Genomic DNA, 18,407 nt, shown 5'->3' with positions numbered 1-18,407 from the left:
CCCCAGATTCCAGAGATTATCCTGCTTCAGCCTCCTAGGTAGCTGGGATTATAGGCTCACACCACCGTGCCTGTAATCCCAGCACTTTGGGAAGCTGAGGCAGGTGGATCACCTGAGGTCAGTTTGAGACCAGCCTGGCCAACATGATGAAATCCTGCCTCTACTAAAAATACAAAAATTAGCCAGTTGATCTATTTTTAATTTAACCCTACTTTTCTATATATTTTTATTATTGCAGTAATGGTAATGTATTACTTTTATCTTTTATTCTTCTAAAATATTTTTGTTATAAACAGTAAAAATATATATGAGCAGTTTAATTTAAAATAAGCAACCTCAGACTCTGCCTGTGTATAACAGTCTCTCATTACGGTTTAAATTACACCTCCTCATAATGTTCATCTATATTAATTTGCTTATTGGCTATTTGGAAATCCTCTTTTGTGAAAGAACTGTTTAGCTGTTTTTCCTATTTGAAATTTTATTGTTTATTTGTAGTACTTCTTTTCATATTCTACACATACCCCCATCATACACATGTACCATATTTATCTTCATTCAATCTTTGGTTTGCTTTCTCACTGTCTTAATGTTGTCTGTCAATGAACAGAAATAATTTAATTTTTATTTTATTCAGTCCAATTAATTAATCTCCTGTTTTAAAAATTAACCCAAAAAGAGTAGATAATAACAATAGTTCATCAGGGTTTATTAAAACAAAAACCACTATAACACTTTCAATATACATTATTCATACTGCAACATACACACATATACACATAATCAAAGAGGTATGAATACATTGTTATATATGGGAATATACATTTTATATCTATATATAAATATACATTTTGTATATTTATATACAAGTCATACCATATTTCAAGGAACTCTTAAATATACACGTCCATACATGTATAAATTCATAGATACATCTATGAATAAATTTTCTAATCAAAAGATAAATAAAAACTAAAAGCTTTAAATGCTATATTTATCAGCAAGGAAAGCCAATGTTTTAAAAAACTGATTGATTATTCTAAATATCCTTAAGTTGTATCTGTTTTGCTTAGTAAGTTGAGCTGAGTGCAGGGCTCACGCCTGTAATCCCGGCATTTTAGGAGGTCGAGGTGGGTGTGTATCTTGAGTCCAGGAGTTCGAGCCCAGCCTGGGCAATGTGGCAAAACTCTGTCTCTACTAAAAACACAAAAAATTAGCTGTGTGAGATGGCACATGCCTGCAATCCCAGCTACTTGGGAGGCTTAGGTGGGAGAATTACCGGAGCCCAGAAATCAAGGCTGCAGTGAGCCATGTTTGCACCACTGCACTCCAGCCTGGGCAATGGGAGTGAGACCCTCTCCCAAAAATAAATAAATAAATAAATTGGCAGGGGACAGTAGAAAATAATCTTTTGCCAAGACAGTCTAGTTTGAATGAAAATGTTATGCCTCATTGTAAATAAATAAATACAAATATTCATTTATACTACAATCTGTTACTACTTATGACTCTAATATAAACGATTAAACCAATGCTTCCCTAAATATCCCTAGTCTGACCAATCAAACTGTAACAGGTTCCTGTGTAGCCATCAAAATGGATCCATCAAAGGAAATCTATCTCAATAAACTTTATGCAAATAAATGTTTGTGAGCTTGTGAACTTTTTTCTTTTTACTATTTGATCAAAAAATCATTTTTCACAACAAATTTGCCTGGAGGTGATTTCACCTGAAAAGTCCCAGAGACACTAGGCCTTAGAGTGTCAGTTGTAAACTGTTTCTTTCCTGCTTGGGGAACCAGCCAAACACCACTTTCAACTCCCATTAGATTCTAAGGATTTGGATTTAATGATTATTGGCCATTGCATCAACCTACATGTTTCAAAGGCCACACCTAGGAGATCCCCATTGGTCCTTATGACAGTCAATGTTATTAAAGTTCTTTCTTACTAAATCTGACTTCATATTGTGATTAGCGAGCATAAAAGCTGTTGTCCTATCCAACAAAGGCAATCACCTAAACCAGCAGCCTTAATATAGCTGCTCTGCAGGTTGGTTAAACCAAACTATGCTGCGTATAAATGAGACATTGGTTTCAGAAACAAAACAACTAAAGGGCATTTTAGAACCTTTCAGAAAAAGACCTGCCCTACGGCTATTCAACCTCACTAAAGCATTTCATCATCAATAGGATTTTATAAACTCAACCATGATACAAGATTTAAAAAGTAATCTTCTCCAGTTCATTGTTATTTTTAGCAGATGCATCTAAATAAAAATCCTGCAGCCAAGTTAAAGAGAAGATTGCCTTGCTGGACAGGATGTACAGGTAATCTGTATTTGGGGTATGGAAAGGATTTTGAGGCTGAGTTTCTAGATAAAGATTTAATTAGTAAAGATTCAGATGTCCCCCTTGGCTGGGCTTCGAACTCTTCAGGAATAGCCAGGACCAGGAAACTGACAGAGACACCATGAGTCCGACCCAAGGTCAGACTTAGGATGTAAGGCCAAAGCTGGGAGTTATGGGTAAACATTCAGTGTTCAAGGAAATAGAGCATTGTTGTAATCCATACCTGAAGACTCATGAAATACATACTTGAGGGCCATGAGGGAGAATACATTCTGGCCATAAGAGAGAAATCTGGGACATGAAGACTGGGGACAATGTCTCAGGATGAAAGTCACAAAGCTAATCTAAATATCTGTACAAGAGAAACAGAAGAATGAATGTTCCACTCTGGTTTTAAACAGCCTTCGGAGTATGATCAGAGAATAGTGAGTCGGGACTTTCCCCTGTAAGGTAAGGATTACCAGCAGAGGCTAGATGCTCAGAGTCTAACATTGCAGTCCTACAAGATGAATTCCCAACTTTTCTCCTATTGTCTGAGAGAGTGGTCCAGAATATGCAGTAGTGCACAGAGTTGGTTGTTGCTACAACCTATATACCCACTCACGTATTCTCGTACCATGAAATCCTTTCAAGTCTTCCTCTTGCTTACTTGTCCAGAGATTCCAGGCATTCCTGGGATACACATCTTCCCTAGCAATTCTATCGAAGATCCCCCCAGGTGTCTACATGGGTCCCAACCAACTTCTCTCCCACTTGTCATGTCTGGTGTCTAGTAGCAATACCTATCAGGACGAATTACATGCCCTCCTTTCTGAGAGACATTATCCACAGTAACTGCAAAGTGGTTTACCCTTTAAAAGAAAAAAAAAAAAAACAGCCTCCACTCCAAAATAATTCCACACCTCCTATTTTTCTTCTATTTGAGGTAATGAGCAGGAGTGGGCTTCTACCAGTAATGATTTCAGTATGATTTTCTTACACCTCTCTTCATAAAGGCACAAGGTAAGAATAACGACAGCAGCATTAGCAGAAACAACTTTGATTTTTGATAGTGCTTCACCCTATCGGAGAATTTATCTGAGTTTCGTCTAGACTTACAACTTTAAGAAATAATTTTAATAATAACAAATGTCAGCAAACAGTAAGGAGTAGGTAGTTTGAAGCACTTTACATATAATATCATATTTATTCCTTAAAACCTTACATAGTACTATTATATGCATTTTATATACTAAGAAATTAAAGTACAGAGCTTTATGTATCTTGTACAAGTCATATGGCTAATTACAGGTATTGATCAACTTACCACCTATGCTACTTACGACCATTCAACTTTACTACCACAGTCGCTAGCCACGACTGCTCCGCGTCTGGCAGCGCAAACGTTGCCCAGCTGGGCGTACGACAGTGCGGACCAGCTTCCGGCAGCACTACCATCTCCACGTGCCCCATTTCAACTGTACATATGGCCTCCTCAACTTACGACCAAATCGTGTTACGACCGGTCCGCGGTCCCGACCGTGGTCGTAAGTCGAGCACTAGCTGTAATAGCACAGCTGGAATGTGAAGGCAGTCTGACACGGGAGCCCACTTAGTCACTGACCTGTGTGGCACAATCATACTGTAAGCATCAGCTTTTCAGAACTACCCACGTTTTACTGAACATGATTTTTCCTCAGTCCTGAGCTTTTGAACACATTTCATGCCAATTAATTGTCTCTTTGATATTTATTTTCCTAGGTCAATCATATGCTTTCTTTAAAACTTTGTCCAAACTTCTTCAATGTATTATCATTACTGACCACTGTATAAATTAAAATTTGAGTTCTCTTCACATTAATTACACTGTTGCAATTTCTTGTTTTCACATCCATGTTCTTCAGTGGACCATTTAAAAAGCAAAGACTACACCTCAATCATCTTTATGTTCCATGTGACTGATAAGAAAAGAGAACTGGTACCTTGAGAAAGCTGTCTGGAGTATACTTGGCTTGGCTGCTATGGTTTTCCGTATTATTTCAAGGAAGCCCTCTTTGTAAATGGCCTTGGGGAACCACAGCACCATCACCGAGTTCCTCCTCCTCGGGCTGTCTGCTGATCCCCACGTCCAGGCTCTGCTCTTTGTGCTGCTCCTGGGGATTTACCTCCTGACCGTAATCGGGAACCTGACGCTGCTGCTGGTGACCAGGGCTGACTCTCGTCTCCATACGCCCATGTATTTCTTCCTGAGTCACCTCGCTTTTGTCGATCTTTGCCTCTCTTCGACCATTGTGCCCAAGATGCTGGAGAACCTCCTGTCACAGAGGAAAGCCATTTCAGTAGAGGGCTGCCTGGCTCAGGTCTTCTTTGTGTTTGTCACTGCAGGGACCGAGGCCTGCCTTCTCTCAGGGATGGCTTACGACTGCTATACTGCCGTCTGCTGCCCACTGCTTTATGGACAGATCATGGGTAAACAGTTGTGTATGCACCTTGTGTGGGGCTCATGGGGACTGGGCTTTCTGGATGCACTCATCAATGTCCTTTTAGCTGTAAACATGGTCTTTTGTGAAGCCAAAATCATTCACCACTATAGCTGTGAGATGCCGTCTCTCCTCTCTCTGTCATGCTCTGATATCTCCAGAAACCTCATCGCCTTGCTCTGCTCTACTCTCCTGCATGGGCTGGGAACCTTCCTTTTGGTCTTCTTATCCTACACCCGCATTATCTCTGCCATCCTAAGCATCAGCTCTGCCTCAGGCAGAAGCAAGGCCTTCTCCACCTGCTCTGCCCATCTCACTGCAGTGACCCTCTACTATGCCTCAGGTTTGCTCCGCCATCTCATGCCAAATTCAGGTTCCCCCATGGAGTTGATCTTCTCTGTGCAGTATACTGTAGTCACTCCCATGCTGAATCCCCTCATCTACAGCCTGAAAAATAAGGAAGTGAAGGTAGCTCTGAAAAGAACTTTGGAAAAATATTTGCAATATACTAAATGTTGAATTAAAAACCAAGCATCGTGGGCCCAGGAACAACAGCTCAGGAGTTCAAGACTAGCCTGGCCAACATGGTAAAACCCTGTCTCAAAAAAAAAATTAAAAATTAGCTGGACATGGTGGTATGCACCTGTAATCCCAGCTACTTGGAAGGCTGAGGTGGGAGGATTGCTTGAGTGCAGGAGATCGAGGCTACAGTGAGCTGAGATTGCACCACTGCACTCCAGCCTGGGCAACAGAGCAAGACACTGTCTTAAAAAAAAAAAAAAAAAAAAAAGATTATGGAAAATTTGGGTCACGCTGCATACAACACAACACTGGATAAGTTTATAGCAGTAAGGAGTATTCCTGACTACCCTCAGTGTCTGATATCGCAAGCTATAAATTAGAAGTGCATGAGAGAGCCATGTGCAGTGGCTCACGCCTGTAATCCCAGCACTTTGGGAGGCCAAGGCGGGCGGATCACCTGAGGTCGGGAGTTTGAGACCAGCCTGGCCAACATGGAGAAACCCCGTCTCTACTAAAAAATACAAAATTAGCTGGGCGTAGTGGTAGATGCTTGTAATCCCAGCTACTCAGGAGGCTGAGACAGGAGAATCGCTTGAAGCCAGGAGGCAGAGGTTGCGGTGAGCCGAGATCACGCCGTTGCACTCCAAGCTGGGCAACAAGAGCGAAACTCCGTCTCAAAAAAAAAAAAAGAAGTCCATGAGAGAATGGCACAAAATTATTACAGAAAGGACAGTTAACTTTAATCCCTCTTAGAGACAAAGCAAATTATTAAATTATCATCTTAAAAAAGTTTTGTTATGAATATATTGATTCATTTTTCTCATTCTAAAACATGCACCTTGGGCTTTGCATTTAGTAAAATCAGAGCCACGAATCTATCATTATTTTTAATTTACTTTGGTGAATACACTAAAAGCCATGCATTTAATAAGACCACAGTGCCATGGATCTGTGGGAGAGAAAGTTAGAGATAAGAGTTGATGGGAAGAAAGAGAAAGATTTCCAACTTGTGGCCACAGAAGACATAAACAGCTTAAAGAACTGCAGATAGAATCAACATACTGAGGCAGAACTCAGACTCAGATAAAATTCCCAAAAACTTCACTGTGTTTGCAGCTTGGTGGCCAGATCTCTGGTGCAAAAGGTTGCAAGGAGGCTCTGTGGCTCTAGAAACTTCATGTCTCACATGGTCTTCATTCACTGTATAGGGAATTGATATTTATCCTATTAGCTGATCTCATCAGTGTGTCTTTTCCTTTTAGAGTGGAGGCTAAAATTCACCAAACAATGGGGGGAGAAGATGGAGAAGACTTTGCCCTTACAGTTAGATGAGCTTGATACCCTATTACTGATTCCTGAACTGAGCATGAAGCATTTCCTGGCATAGCTTTACAGACAGGGGCAACTGGAACTCATCCTGGGTTCTCTCTGGGCACCTTGTGTGAGACCGCCTTTGGCTGTGACTTTTATCCTTACTTTATGTTACTGCTGTGTTGTATCCTTTTCCAGAAGTAACCATAGATTGGTAAGCATCATTATTTGGGGTCCTGTGAGGGACCAAAAGTGTTTTTGGACTTTGCAATTAAAGGAAAATAATTAAGTGTTTTGGATTTAGCCACGGCACTCTGCCTAATTGCTGCCATTAGTTCAGCCAGTCGACATCATATATGGGATTAGAAATCTGTCTCCCCAACTCATTTTTAACTAAAACTGTAACTAAGGCATTATTTATATAGAAAAGGTGTGGTTCTGATACCGGGGATGAAAATGTATCATTGATGGCATGTGCTTGCCTAGTCGCCCTTAGTTTGAAGTTGCACATGCTTTGAAATTACCTGCTGATAATAAAACTTCCCAGTGGAATCTGAAAATTATAAAACTGAAACCTCAGGAGCTAGTAAAATGGATTGGCAGGAAATTTCAATCCGGTGGCAGTTCCACTAAAATTCAGTTCCGCAGTGTCTGCATTCAACCTTAGCAGAGAAAAGGAAGCCCAAAGATCTTCTTTGGTTGAGCTTCACTCTCTCTGGCCAGGAGATGGCGCTCCAACCAAAGGAACCTGGGCAACCACAAGGACACCTGGACATACCAATGAGACTAATTACTACTAAAAAGACGTTTAGGTAAGTTGAAATGTATTTCTACTAAGTAGGCAATTTTAATTTTGATGTAGTTGTTTAATTGTTCTGTAATTAATGGGCCATTGAAAAATACGTTCCTGTTAGTTGTTGGAATTTTCTTACTGGCCTTACAAGGCAGGTTTTTGTTATTCCTCACCCATTGTATATATATGCCACCTGTTTATGGCAAAACTTACTTTTTGGTTGTAAAGATGTTTATTATATGTTTTTTCCTAATAAAGAGTTGTTATCAGCCAGGCACAGTGGCTCAAGCCTGTAATCCCAACGCTTTGGAAGGCCAAAGTGGGTGGATCATGACATCAAGAGATCAAGACCATCCTGGCCAACATGGTGAAACCCCATCGCTACTAAAAATACAAAGAAAATTAGCTAGGCGTGGTGGTGTGAGCCTGTAGTCCCAGCTACTCGGGAGGCTGAGGCAGGAGGATTGCTTGAACCCAGGAGATGGAAGTTGCAGTGAGCCGAGATTGCGCCACTGCACTGCAGACTGGTGCACAGCAAAACTCTGTCTCAAAAAAGAAAAAAAGAGTTGTTAACAATTTGCAAAAAAAAAAAAAAAAAAAGACATTTCAAGTGGGGCAAGCTGACTGATAATGGAGGGAGGGCAAAAAGAAGCATGAAAGTAGGGGTTTGTTCAGTGAGATAAGTGAGACATTTTGTAGTATTAAAAGCAGCTTCCATTTGAGTCCTTGCTGAAATGGCTCCTGAGAGTTTTGGATCAAGGTGCAGTGTTTCTGTCCTTGAACACTGCTGAATAGGAAAGAATGATTGCCAGTTCCTAAGGGAATATTTGGGCTTTCCCTGGATCTTCAGCTGGCTGCTACCTTTGCAGGGATGGTTCATGGGGCAGCCGCTAGTTCACTAGACTGGATCAAGGGAAAAATGTGTCATATATACTCAGGTATGTCTGAGCTCCTGGTTCTGATGTGTTTTACATACACATTGATGGTTTCTAATCAAGAGAGAGAGCACATGCTGGTATGACCCTGCAGGGGAAAGACCTGGAGCTCCCTTCAGGGCTCCTTGCTGGGAGGCAGCCTTTGGCTGTGATGCATATCCTTACTTTAATGCTGTTGCTGCATTTGTATCATTTTTCCTGCAAATTATAGATTTGTATCCAATGTCATTTTGGGTCTTTGGAGTCTTCTTTATCAATGGAATCCTGTCTAACTGTCATCATTAGTCCAAAAATCTCTTACTCTCAGGAAGTCTGTAGTTTAGCAGCAGCTGAGTAGCAAGTGTGGGGTCAGCAGGGAGGCCCAGAAAGCTGTCAGGGAGGGTTTCTCGTGAGCCAAGGGGAGAAATGATAGGTTGCTCATTCAGACTGCAATGAAGTCTAAATGAGCTAGTATTCTTTGCCCTAAGCCCATAACCAAAGAGCTTACTGGGGGCTTTTAGAAAGGGGACATTAGAAGATATCTGGGTTTGAGGAAATTTTATCTGGAAGACAAATAAATCATAAGTACTCAAGGACTTGAATGAAGTCTCATAAAACTTAGAAGTGAAAATAATAGATTTTCCTATTAAATAATACAGTTAGCATTTAATGGATTAGGCTAATGATATGCAAAATCAACTGAAGATGCTGCATGATTGACCATTAATATATCTAATATTTTGTATCATTAACATGAACATGTCCCACCATACTCTCTAATCCCAAGTCCAAACTTTGTGACTTTCCTGAGCTAAGCTGCAGCTAGAGGAATCAGGGAGGTGGGAGTGGTACAGCCCAGGCCCCATGGGAGTCCCTTCCACAGCAGCAGCAGCCGCAGCAGCACGTGTGAGCCTTTCTCCCCAGGGGCTGAACATGGATGTTCTGGGAACATTAGCACTCAGGTGATGGACATATAGGTGAAAGGTTGGTATTGTCCCACGTAAATGCACCTCTCTAGCTGACTCCCAAGCATCTAAGGAAGAACTGAAACAGAGAAAGTTTCCCTCTGTTAAGGATGGGAAAGCAGAAGAAGACTGGAGTGCAGAAGTGGGTGCCTGGAAGTGGGACGGCACCTTGCCTGCTGCTACACCACAGGCAGAGATTCTGGGGTGGAGATTCCCTTCTCTTGTGAGACTGTTAGCACTCGAAGAACTGCAATAGCCAGTCTTTTGCCACAATGACAAACGAAAACAATAGTACAAAGAGGCACTGAGAGAGAAACATCAAGAGGGATAATCAGAACAACCCCATTAAAAATGCTGAAGGAGACAGACATGGACCAAAACAACTACCATATATATATATTTAAATAAGAGTGGGAGTGATACATGTATATATAGTAGTGTATATATATACACACACATATAGAAACAGAGTTTCAAAAGTTCCATTTAAGGCAGGAGAATCCCTTAAGCCTGGGAGATGGAGGATGCAGTGAGCCAAAATTATGCCACTGAACTCCAAGCTGGGTGACAGAGCCAGACTCCGTCTCAAAAAAAAAAAAAAAAAAAAGTAGAGGGCTGGAAAGATGTCACTCCCACTGTTATTTAAATTTTTTAAAAAGTGCTCAACAAACTGAAAATCAGCTACTTTTCTTGGACCATAGGAGTACTGAGGTCACAGGGCAGATGGCCATAAACAAATCAATGTGGAGAGGCAAGTTCCTGCAAGGCGACGCAGAACCTGAGCATTTGCTTACCTAGGGCAGAAACTACTGGGTGTCAAAACGAGTAGGAGGATTAAACTGGAAATTTTCACAAATTGCTGGTTACTGAGTATATGATAGTGTGAGACTTTGAAGTACCTGAGGGTCACAATCATGGAGGGGTTCCCAATTTTTTGCAGTCTTTGCCTCCAGGAGCCCCATGTGGCTCTCAAGAAAAGCTCTCCCCATAGTCCTAGCTGGGGTAGGGAAACAGCAGCCACTGCTAAATCCTCCCAGACCCAGTTCTCTTATCTCCACTACAAAACAAAAGGCTAAACCAGAAGCAGGAAATTTATCAAAACCCCAACTCTGAGGGTCCTGGTGCAATCCCACTGTAGCCAGGAAAACAGATTGAAAATCTTACCCTGAAGAAACTGGTGAATATGGAGGAGAGAGATCCAAGATGGTGATCACTAGCAGCTCGGGATTGTAGTTCCCAGGGAAATCGCAGAGAACAAGAGGACGCCACACTTTCAGACGAATTTTTGTTGCTCACACACCAGGAGATTCCCGGCGGAGGAGCCCCACGGGTCGCCAGCGTGACTCTTGTGGCCGGCAAGGCAGTTTTGCCAGCGCCTGGGCGAGTCAGTTCTTGGTGCAGAGTAAATGGGACTGGGTCCCCTTTTGGCTGACAGTTGAAGCTCGGGGAAGGCAAAGTCGCCTATTCAGCTGATTGAAGGACCGACTCAAGAAGGAAGCCAGAACAGAGATTCCCAGGCAGAAAAGCACCATCAATCTTAACGTCGCTGTTTAGGCCGGCGAAGTGGGTTGCTCAGATTCCAGCGCTGGGAATCAACAAGTTGGACGTCCACTCAGAAACCTAATTAGAAAGTCGGTAATTACAAAGACAACAGATGGATAAATTTATAACGAAGGGAAGAAACCAGACTAAAAAGGCTGGGAATACCCAAAATCAGAATGCCTCTCCCTCTACAGGGGATCACAGTTCCTCATCAGCAACGGAACAAGGCCTGATGGAGAACGAGTGTGTTCCATTAACAGATGCAGGCTTCAAAAGGTGGATGATAAGAAACTTCTGTGAGTTAAAAGAACTTGTTCTAACCCAGTGCAAAGAAACTAAGAAGTTTGAAAAAAAGGTTTGACGAAATGCTAATGAGAATAGACAATTTAGAGAGGAATATAAGTGAATTAATGGAGCTGAAAAACACAACACGAGAACTTCGCGAAGTATGCACAAGTTTTAACAGCCGAATTGATCAAGCAGAAGAAAGGATATGAGAGGTCGAAGACCGACTTAATGAAATAAAACGAGAAGACAAGATTAGACAAAAAAGGATAAAAATGAATGAGCAAAGTCTCCAAGAAATATGGGACTTTGTGAAAAGACCTAATCTACGTTTGACAGGTGTACCTGAATGTGACAAAGAGAATGAATCCAAGCTGGAAAATATTCTTCGGGATATTGTTCGGGAAAACTTTCCCAACCTAGCAAGGCAGGACAATATTCAACTCCAGGTAATACAGAGAACACAAAGATATTCCTCAAGAAGACCAACCCCAAGGCACATAATCGTCAGATTCACCAGGGTTGAAATGAAGGAGAAAATACTAAGGGCAGCCAGAGAGAAAGGTCAGGTTAACCACGAAGCGAAGCCTATCAGACTCACAGCAGATCTCTCAGCAGAAACCCTACAAGCCAGAAGAGAGTGGGGGCCAATATTCAACATCCTTAAAGAAAAGAACTTTCAACCCAGAATTTCATATCCGGCCAAACTAAGCTTCACAAGCAAAGGAAAAATAAAATCTTTTGTGAACAAGCAAGTACTCAGAGATTTCATGACCACCAGGCCTGCTTTACAAGAGCTTCTGAAAGAAGCACTACACGTAGAAAGGAACAACCAGCATCCGCCTTTCCAAAAATATACCAAAAAGTAAAGAGCATCAGCATAATGAAGAATTTACATCAACTAATGGGTAAAACAGCCAGCTAACATCAAATGGCAGTATTAAACTCACATATATTATTATTAATCCTAAATTTAAATCGACTAAATCCCCCCAATCAAAAGACACAGCCAAAACCCACTGGTATGCTGCATCCAGACCCATCTCACATGCAAGGATACGCAAAGACTCAAAACAAAGGGATGGAGAAAAATTTACCAACCAAATGGAGAGCAAAAATAAATAAATAAATAAAAAGCAGGAGTTGCAATTCTCGCCTCTGATAAAATAGACTTTAAAGCAAAAAAGATCAAAAGAGGCAAAGAAAGACATTACATAATGGTAAAAGGATCAATGCAACAAGAAGAGCTAACGATCCTAAATATACACACCCAATACAGCAACACCCTGATACCTAAGACTTATAAAGAGACTTAGACTCCCACACAATAATAGAGGGAGACTTTAACATCAATATTAGACAGATCAACAAGACAGAAAATTAACAACAATATCCAGGATTTGAACTCAGATCTGGAACAAGTAAACTCAATAAACATTTATAGAACTCTCCACTTCAAATACACAAAATACACACTCTTATCAGTATCACATCACACCTACTCACAGGTTTAAATGAAATATTGGTTGGCTGCTTGTTTGTTATTCTCTTCCCTCATTTTTTTTCCTGTCTCCATTATTAAGCACAATTATTGGCATAAAAGAGGTTTTCAATACCCATTTTTAGACTGCATTCTAGCCTGGCCAATAAAGCAACACTCCCGTTCTCTCTCCCTCTTCTTCTTTCTCTTTCTTCCTCTCCTTCATTCTTTTTTTTTTCTTTTTTTTTAACTCTTTTTTTTTTTCTTTCTTTCTTTCTCCCTTTCTTCAAAAAAAAAAAGAAAGAAAAGAGCAGGCCTGAAAAAAAAAAGAAGAAGAAGAAAAAAAAGCTGGTGAATATGTAAAGGCAAAAGTACTAGGACAGCAAAAGCAATTCTGAGAAAAAAGAACGAAATTGGAAGATTGACATCCAGTTCCAAGAATTGCTACACAGTTATGATAATCAAGACTTGTGCCACATATACACAATGGAGTCTATTAAAAGGAGTGTGATCATTAAAAGGAGTGTGATCCAGTCATTTGCAACAGCATGGATGGAACTGGAGATCATTATGTAAAGTGAAATAAGCCAGGCATAAAAAAATAAACATTGCATGTTCTCATTTATTTGTGGGATCTAAAAATCAAAACAATTGAACTCATGAACATAGAGTAGAAGGATTTCTACCAAAGGCTGGGAAGGGTAGTGCAGGGCTGGTGGGGAGGTGGGGATGATTAATGGGTTAACTCTAAAAAGAAAGAGAATGAATCAGACCTACTATTTGATGTTACAACAGGGTAACTATAGTCAACAATAACTTAACTGTAAATTTTAAGATAACTTAAAGGATAATTGCTTGAAGGAATGGATACCCCATTCTCCATGATGTGATTATTTCATTTTGCATGCCTGTGTCAACACAACCAACAAGAAATTAAATCTAAAATATACAAGGAACACCAAAACAACAAGAGAGAAAAATCTAATAGGAAAAAAAGAAGGCAAAGGATAAGAAGCAGTATTTACAGAAAAGGAAACTCACATAACTAAAGAACATATGAAGAAATGCTCAAACTTATTAGAAATTGAAGACATGTAAGTCAAAACATCAGATAGACTACCAAAATTGGTTAGTTGGTGAGTACTTAGTGATAGAGAAATCCAAGTATTACAGTGAAAACTGGTAGGATTGCAATGTGAAAGTACTTAATCAAATTATACACACACACCATGACCCAGAAATGATTCACCTTGGTAAAATTGTTATGTAACTTTTAAAGTTGTTATGTAACTTTTAAAGTTGTTATGTAACTTTTAAGGAAACATCTATTAAAATGTTTATTGCAACCTTGTTCTTGGTGATAGGAAGTTGGGGGCAATCTCCGTTGGTTAGTAAACCTATTTTAGGAAGGTAAAGCCTAAGCTGTTATAGAAAAGATCCCAAAACATAGCAAAAAAAAAAAAGACGATTTTTCTCTTAAGACCAGTGGTAATCATGAAGTTGCAATAGTCATAATTCCAAAACCTGCTAAGTGAAATGCAGAAAAAGAAAATTACAGATCTATTTTACTTATGAATACGGGCAAAATAATTCTAAATAAAATATTAGCTAACTAATATATTATATTGAGAAAATAATACACCAGAATTATGTAGAGTTTACCTTAGGAATGTACGGAAAGTTCAACATCAGAGTAGTTATTACTGCAACTCTAATAAGCTAAAAGAGAAATGTCATGATCTCAATCTATGTCTGCCTTGGTCCATTTAGTGTAGCTATAAAGAAGGCTTAGACAGGGTAAAGAGTTTTATTGGGCTCACCATTCTGCAGACTGTACAAGACTGGACATCTACATCTCATGAGGGCCTCAGGCTGCTTCCACTTATGGTGAAAGGTGAAGGGGAGCCAGCACTTGTAGAGATCAAGCAGCAAGAGTGGAAACAAGAGAGCAAGACGGGAGGCAGGTGCCAGACTCTTGTCCAGAGTGAAAGGCCCAAGTTCTTTCTACATGATTGCTTTGTTCCTAGGGACTTGTTCAACCATCATTCAATCCTCATCCAAGGAAAGATGATAATTGCATTCATACTTCCCTTCTACTTTTCAATAATAGAATTTTCCCATGTTTTAGACAGATGACTGCTCCGGGAATATACAGACAACATTTTTCAGCCCCAATACAGTCAAAGCTGGGTAAGAGCCAGTGAACTGATAATTGCTGAAGCTGGGTGACTGATATACAGCGATTATTATACTATTCTTTCTACGTCTATATATGTTTAAAATTTTTCATAATAAAAAGTTTTAAACACAATTTTTTAAATGTTTTAAGCTTTTATCTATTTAGATTTTACTTGAATTACACAAACTAAAAAGTTAACTTTGGATGACATAATAAATTTTTTTATATTATTTTCTACATTTATCATATTTTTATAATCATAAATATGATTTAAAAGATAAAAGGAGAAGGAAAGAAGTAAGTGTAGGGACAAAAAGAACTTCCCCTCACCGCCGAAGGTTTGATAATTTGAGCCTCTGGAATAAACTTGACAATAGACAGATTAATGGGAGAAAAGGTATCAAATTTATCACATGCATATGCACAGTAACCTACAAAATATAAACAAAGAAGAGTCAGATGGTTGAAGCTTAAACTGCATTTTGAGCTACAGGAGAGGCTTGAAGGCTCCTGGAGGGTGGTGGCAAGAAGCTAGGGGAGGAACTGCGCTTGAACAAAGGATTTTGACACAGATAAAGTCTCTCAGGCATCAGCCTGCAAAGAATAAGTGAAAAGTCTGCCTAAGCAAGGTGTCCTGGGTTTGGAGACCTTTTGCGTCTATTGAGATATGAGTTAGTCTTCTCTGAGTAATGTGGATCCCAGGGAGGGGGTTCATGACAATCACATTTGTTCTGGAGAAACTTCCCTTAGTCAGATAAGGGAAATTTCAAAGAAAGCCTCACCTTGTGCTTTAGGAGAGAAAGAGAAGGGAGAGACAGTGGGTGGGGGAAGATCAGAGAGAGCATGGTCTTGAGGTTATTTGTTTAGTTCAAAGTACACAGTATATCAAAACACCACACTTGGAGTATCATTTTTGGAGCCTCAACAGAAGGAAGAGAGGGAGGGAGGAAATTCCAAGCTTCAGAACTAGAAAATCTTAGAACACTGTACATTGTATCTTTATAAATTACGTGCCACCCACTGGAGAAGGGAGCCACAGGAGAAGCACACACCAACCTGGGCAGGGATGGGGGTCCTGTGGATCCACAGAGGCTGACAGGAGCCCAGCTGCCATCCCCGCAGGGGAGCACCAGGTTAAAACAACAACCAACAGCAACCCTGAAAGACCAAACTAGCTGCAGTGCTAGTCCAGGCGTCATCGATGCAGCTGTGACTATTAACACAAAGATGACAATCCATTTGCGAAATACATTGGGATGAAAAAGTAAGAAGAATTCAGCAGACAAATAGGAAAGGAGTTATGGGAAGAAGAACTTATGAAATACTGTTGATATGGCTCCAATGAGTGGAGGAACACCAGGGTTCTTGGTCCTTCTGCTGAATTAGATAAAACAACATGGACACACATGGAGTGGTTTTAAGGAGCAGAGACTTTAATAAGCAAGAAAGAAGGGAAAAGAAAGAAGAAGCTCCCCTGTACAGAGACAGAGGGAGGGGGGCTCCAAAGCCCAGAGAGGAGACCCCAAGTGCACTGGAAACCAGCCAGGTAAATAAAAAGGCTGGAGGAAGTGGTGTCTGATTCGCATAGGGCTCAGGGGACTGGTTTGACCAAGCATGTCATTCACGTAGATCACGAAAAAAACTAGCCCTCCCACTCTAGCCTTTTCATATCCAAATGCAGGGTGCCATCATGTTCTACACACTTGGGGATATGTGGGGTGGCCATGTTGCCAGGCATATGTGGGGGCAAGGGCAAGAGGACAGTGGTGGGAATGGCCATGTTGGGTGGGCCCAGTTTCTAACTGCTGGCATTCACATATCAAAGGCTGCCAGCCAGGCTCTTAAGAGCCAGGCTTTCCTGCTAGACAAGTAACATTTGTGGAGATGATTTAAAAGAGATGAAAACCTTCTAAGGACCCCTTTTCCTCTCTATCTGCCTAAAATAATTTCTTAATAACTGCTACCACACTGTTTCCAAGAAATGCTGAAGGGAAAGAACATGAGTAGTTTATTCCAGTTCAAGACTTCACACAAACCGTGGACCAAATCCAAGACCAGTTGAATGACCTTATTATCAATGATGATTCCTCTCTAGAAGATTCTGTGATCCACAGCAGTCTAAATCCAAATGCAGAGGAGTTGGCTCCTGGGGTGAAGTACTCACACGTTTGAGCAGATGGGGTGCTCTTTTGTTGGAGGATTTGGATTGACTTTTTGGAAACTGAAATGATTCCTTAGGGTTAACTAACACTCGTTAATGCACACGTTTTTTAAATGCAGAAATACAAATTAAGTTCTAACTGTTAAGCAGATTTCTCAGTTCAGACTTAAATTTACATTTCTCCCCATCAAAAAGAACCTCCTTTTTCTGTCGAAGGCCTGTTAGTTAATTTGAAATAATTCATTGTAGACCAGTATGTCTTTAGTTACTGAAGTTACAAGGTGGGGATCAGATGAGAACTAGTCCTGGCTTTTATGGTACATGACGTTGAAAATGTTAAATTCTGCTCTTAATGTTACATCTGAGGTAGTATGTGATTTGTGTAAGGCCGGTTGCCTCGCCAGAAGGTCGGACACACCCACCTATTCTGCACCCAGTATCTGGCTCTGCACCCAGCACCTATCTCTGCACTCGGCATCAGTCTCTGCTCCCGGCACCTGGCTCTGCGCACGGTTCCCCTGGAAGACTCCGGCTGATGCAACCCTGGCCGGCTTTTGCACCAAAAAAACTGGCCCGACAAACCCACCAACCAATAGCGGCCCACCCCATCCCAATCCCGCTCCCCTGGAGCCAATCAGAGCACCCTACTGTTGCTCGTTCCTCATAGCCATAAACACCCACCCTGCCCCAGGGAGTCGGTGCAACTTCTCTGTCCTCCTTTCCGCGGCCATAGAACCTCACCCTGGCGCTGAATAAATTGTCATTTAATTTTCTTATGCTGGCCTCAGTTTCTTCATCTTAAACTCGGCAATAACTCTTACAATTTGAGAATTTCATCTTCTTCCAGGAAATTACTGCATCATAGCTATGCCTGTGAGAAGTCTAATGTTTGACCAACCCATAATCCAACTGAACGAGGAAATTGTAACATTACGATTTCAGTGGTGCTTTCCTTTGTTAACCATTTTAACAATAGCACAATTTTTCTTTTAACAAAACTAGAATAGTTTCAGCTTCTTAAACTGTATATTCGGGTAGTTAAGCAGCTACACATGTTCAATGGGAATAGTGTGTAAGTTGAAAATACCATTAAAAAAATTATCTTTTCCAAATGTACTTACAAAAAAATAATAGTAGACCCGAAAAAATGAAATTGTTGGCTACTCTAGGGCCCTCTTGATGATGCAACCCACTGAAACAAGAATGATACAAAGGAGAAGTAGTTGGCCCTGGAGAACCCATTTAGAATCAGAGCAGGCCTCCTGCTTAAGGACCTCTCCAGGGACCTCCCTCAATCTCCAAGGCCTAGAGCTGAGATCAAGTCCCTCTTGCCATTGTTATTTGGGAGGCAGAATCAAGGCTTCCCCTTGGACAGACAGACCATGGGGATATTTCCTTGCTCAGAAGTTTCACCCCTGCATTCTCTAAAGGAAAGACAAAGTCGA

At 40.8% G+C, this 18,407-nt stretch overlaps 1 protein-coding gene across 1 annotated transcript; it reads left to right on the top strand.

Annotated features, from left to right (window-relative positions):
* Positions 1–4,390: 4,390 nt before the first annotated feature.
* LOC116554781 (olfactory receptor 8S1-like) lies at positions 4,391–10,788 on the top strand. Its single transcript, XM_032282886.1, has 3 exons — positions 4,391–5,278; positions 8,287–8,374; positions 10,619–10,788. The coding sequence occupies exons 1-3, from the start codon at positions 4,391–4,393 to the stop codon at positions 10,786–10,788; spliced, it is 1,146 nt and encodes a 381-aa protein (XP_032138777.1).
* Positions 10,789–18,407: the final 7,619 nt, after the last annotated feature.

This window comes from Sapajus apella, unplaced genomic scaffold, assembly GCF_009761245.1.
Source record: "Sapajus apella isolate SASKATOON/1434 unplaced genomic scaffold, GSC_monkey_1.0 scaffold2, whole genome shotgun sequence".
Lineage (NCBI taxonomy): Eukaryota > Metazoa > Chordata > Mammalia > Primates > Cebidae > Sapajus > Sapajus apella.
This window is presented reverse-complemented; position numbering and strand designations above follow the sequence as displayed.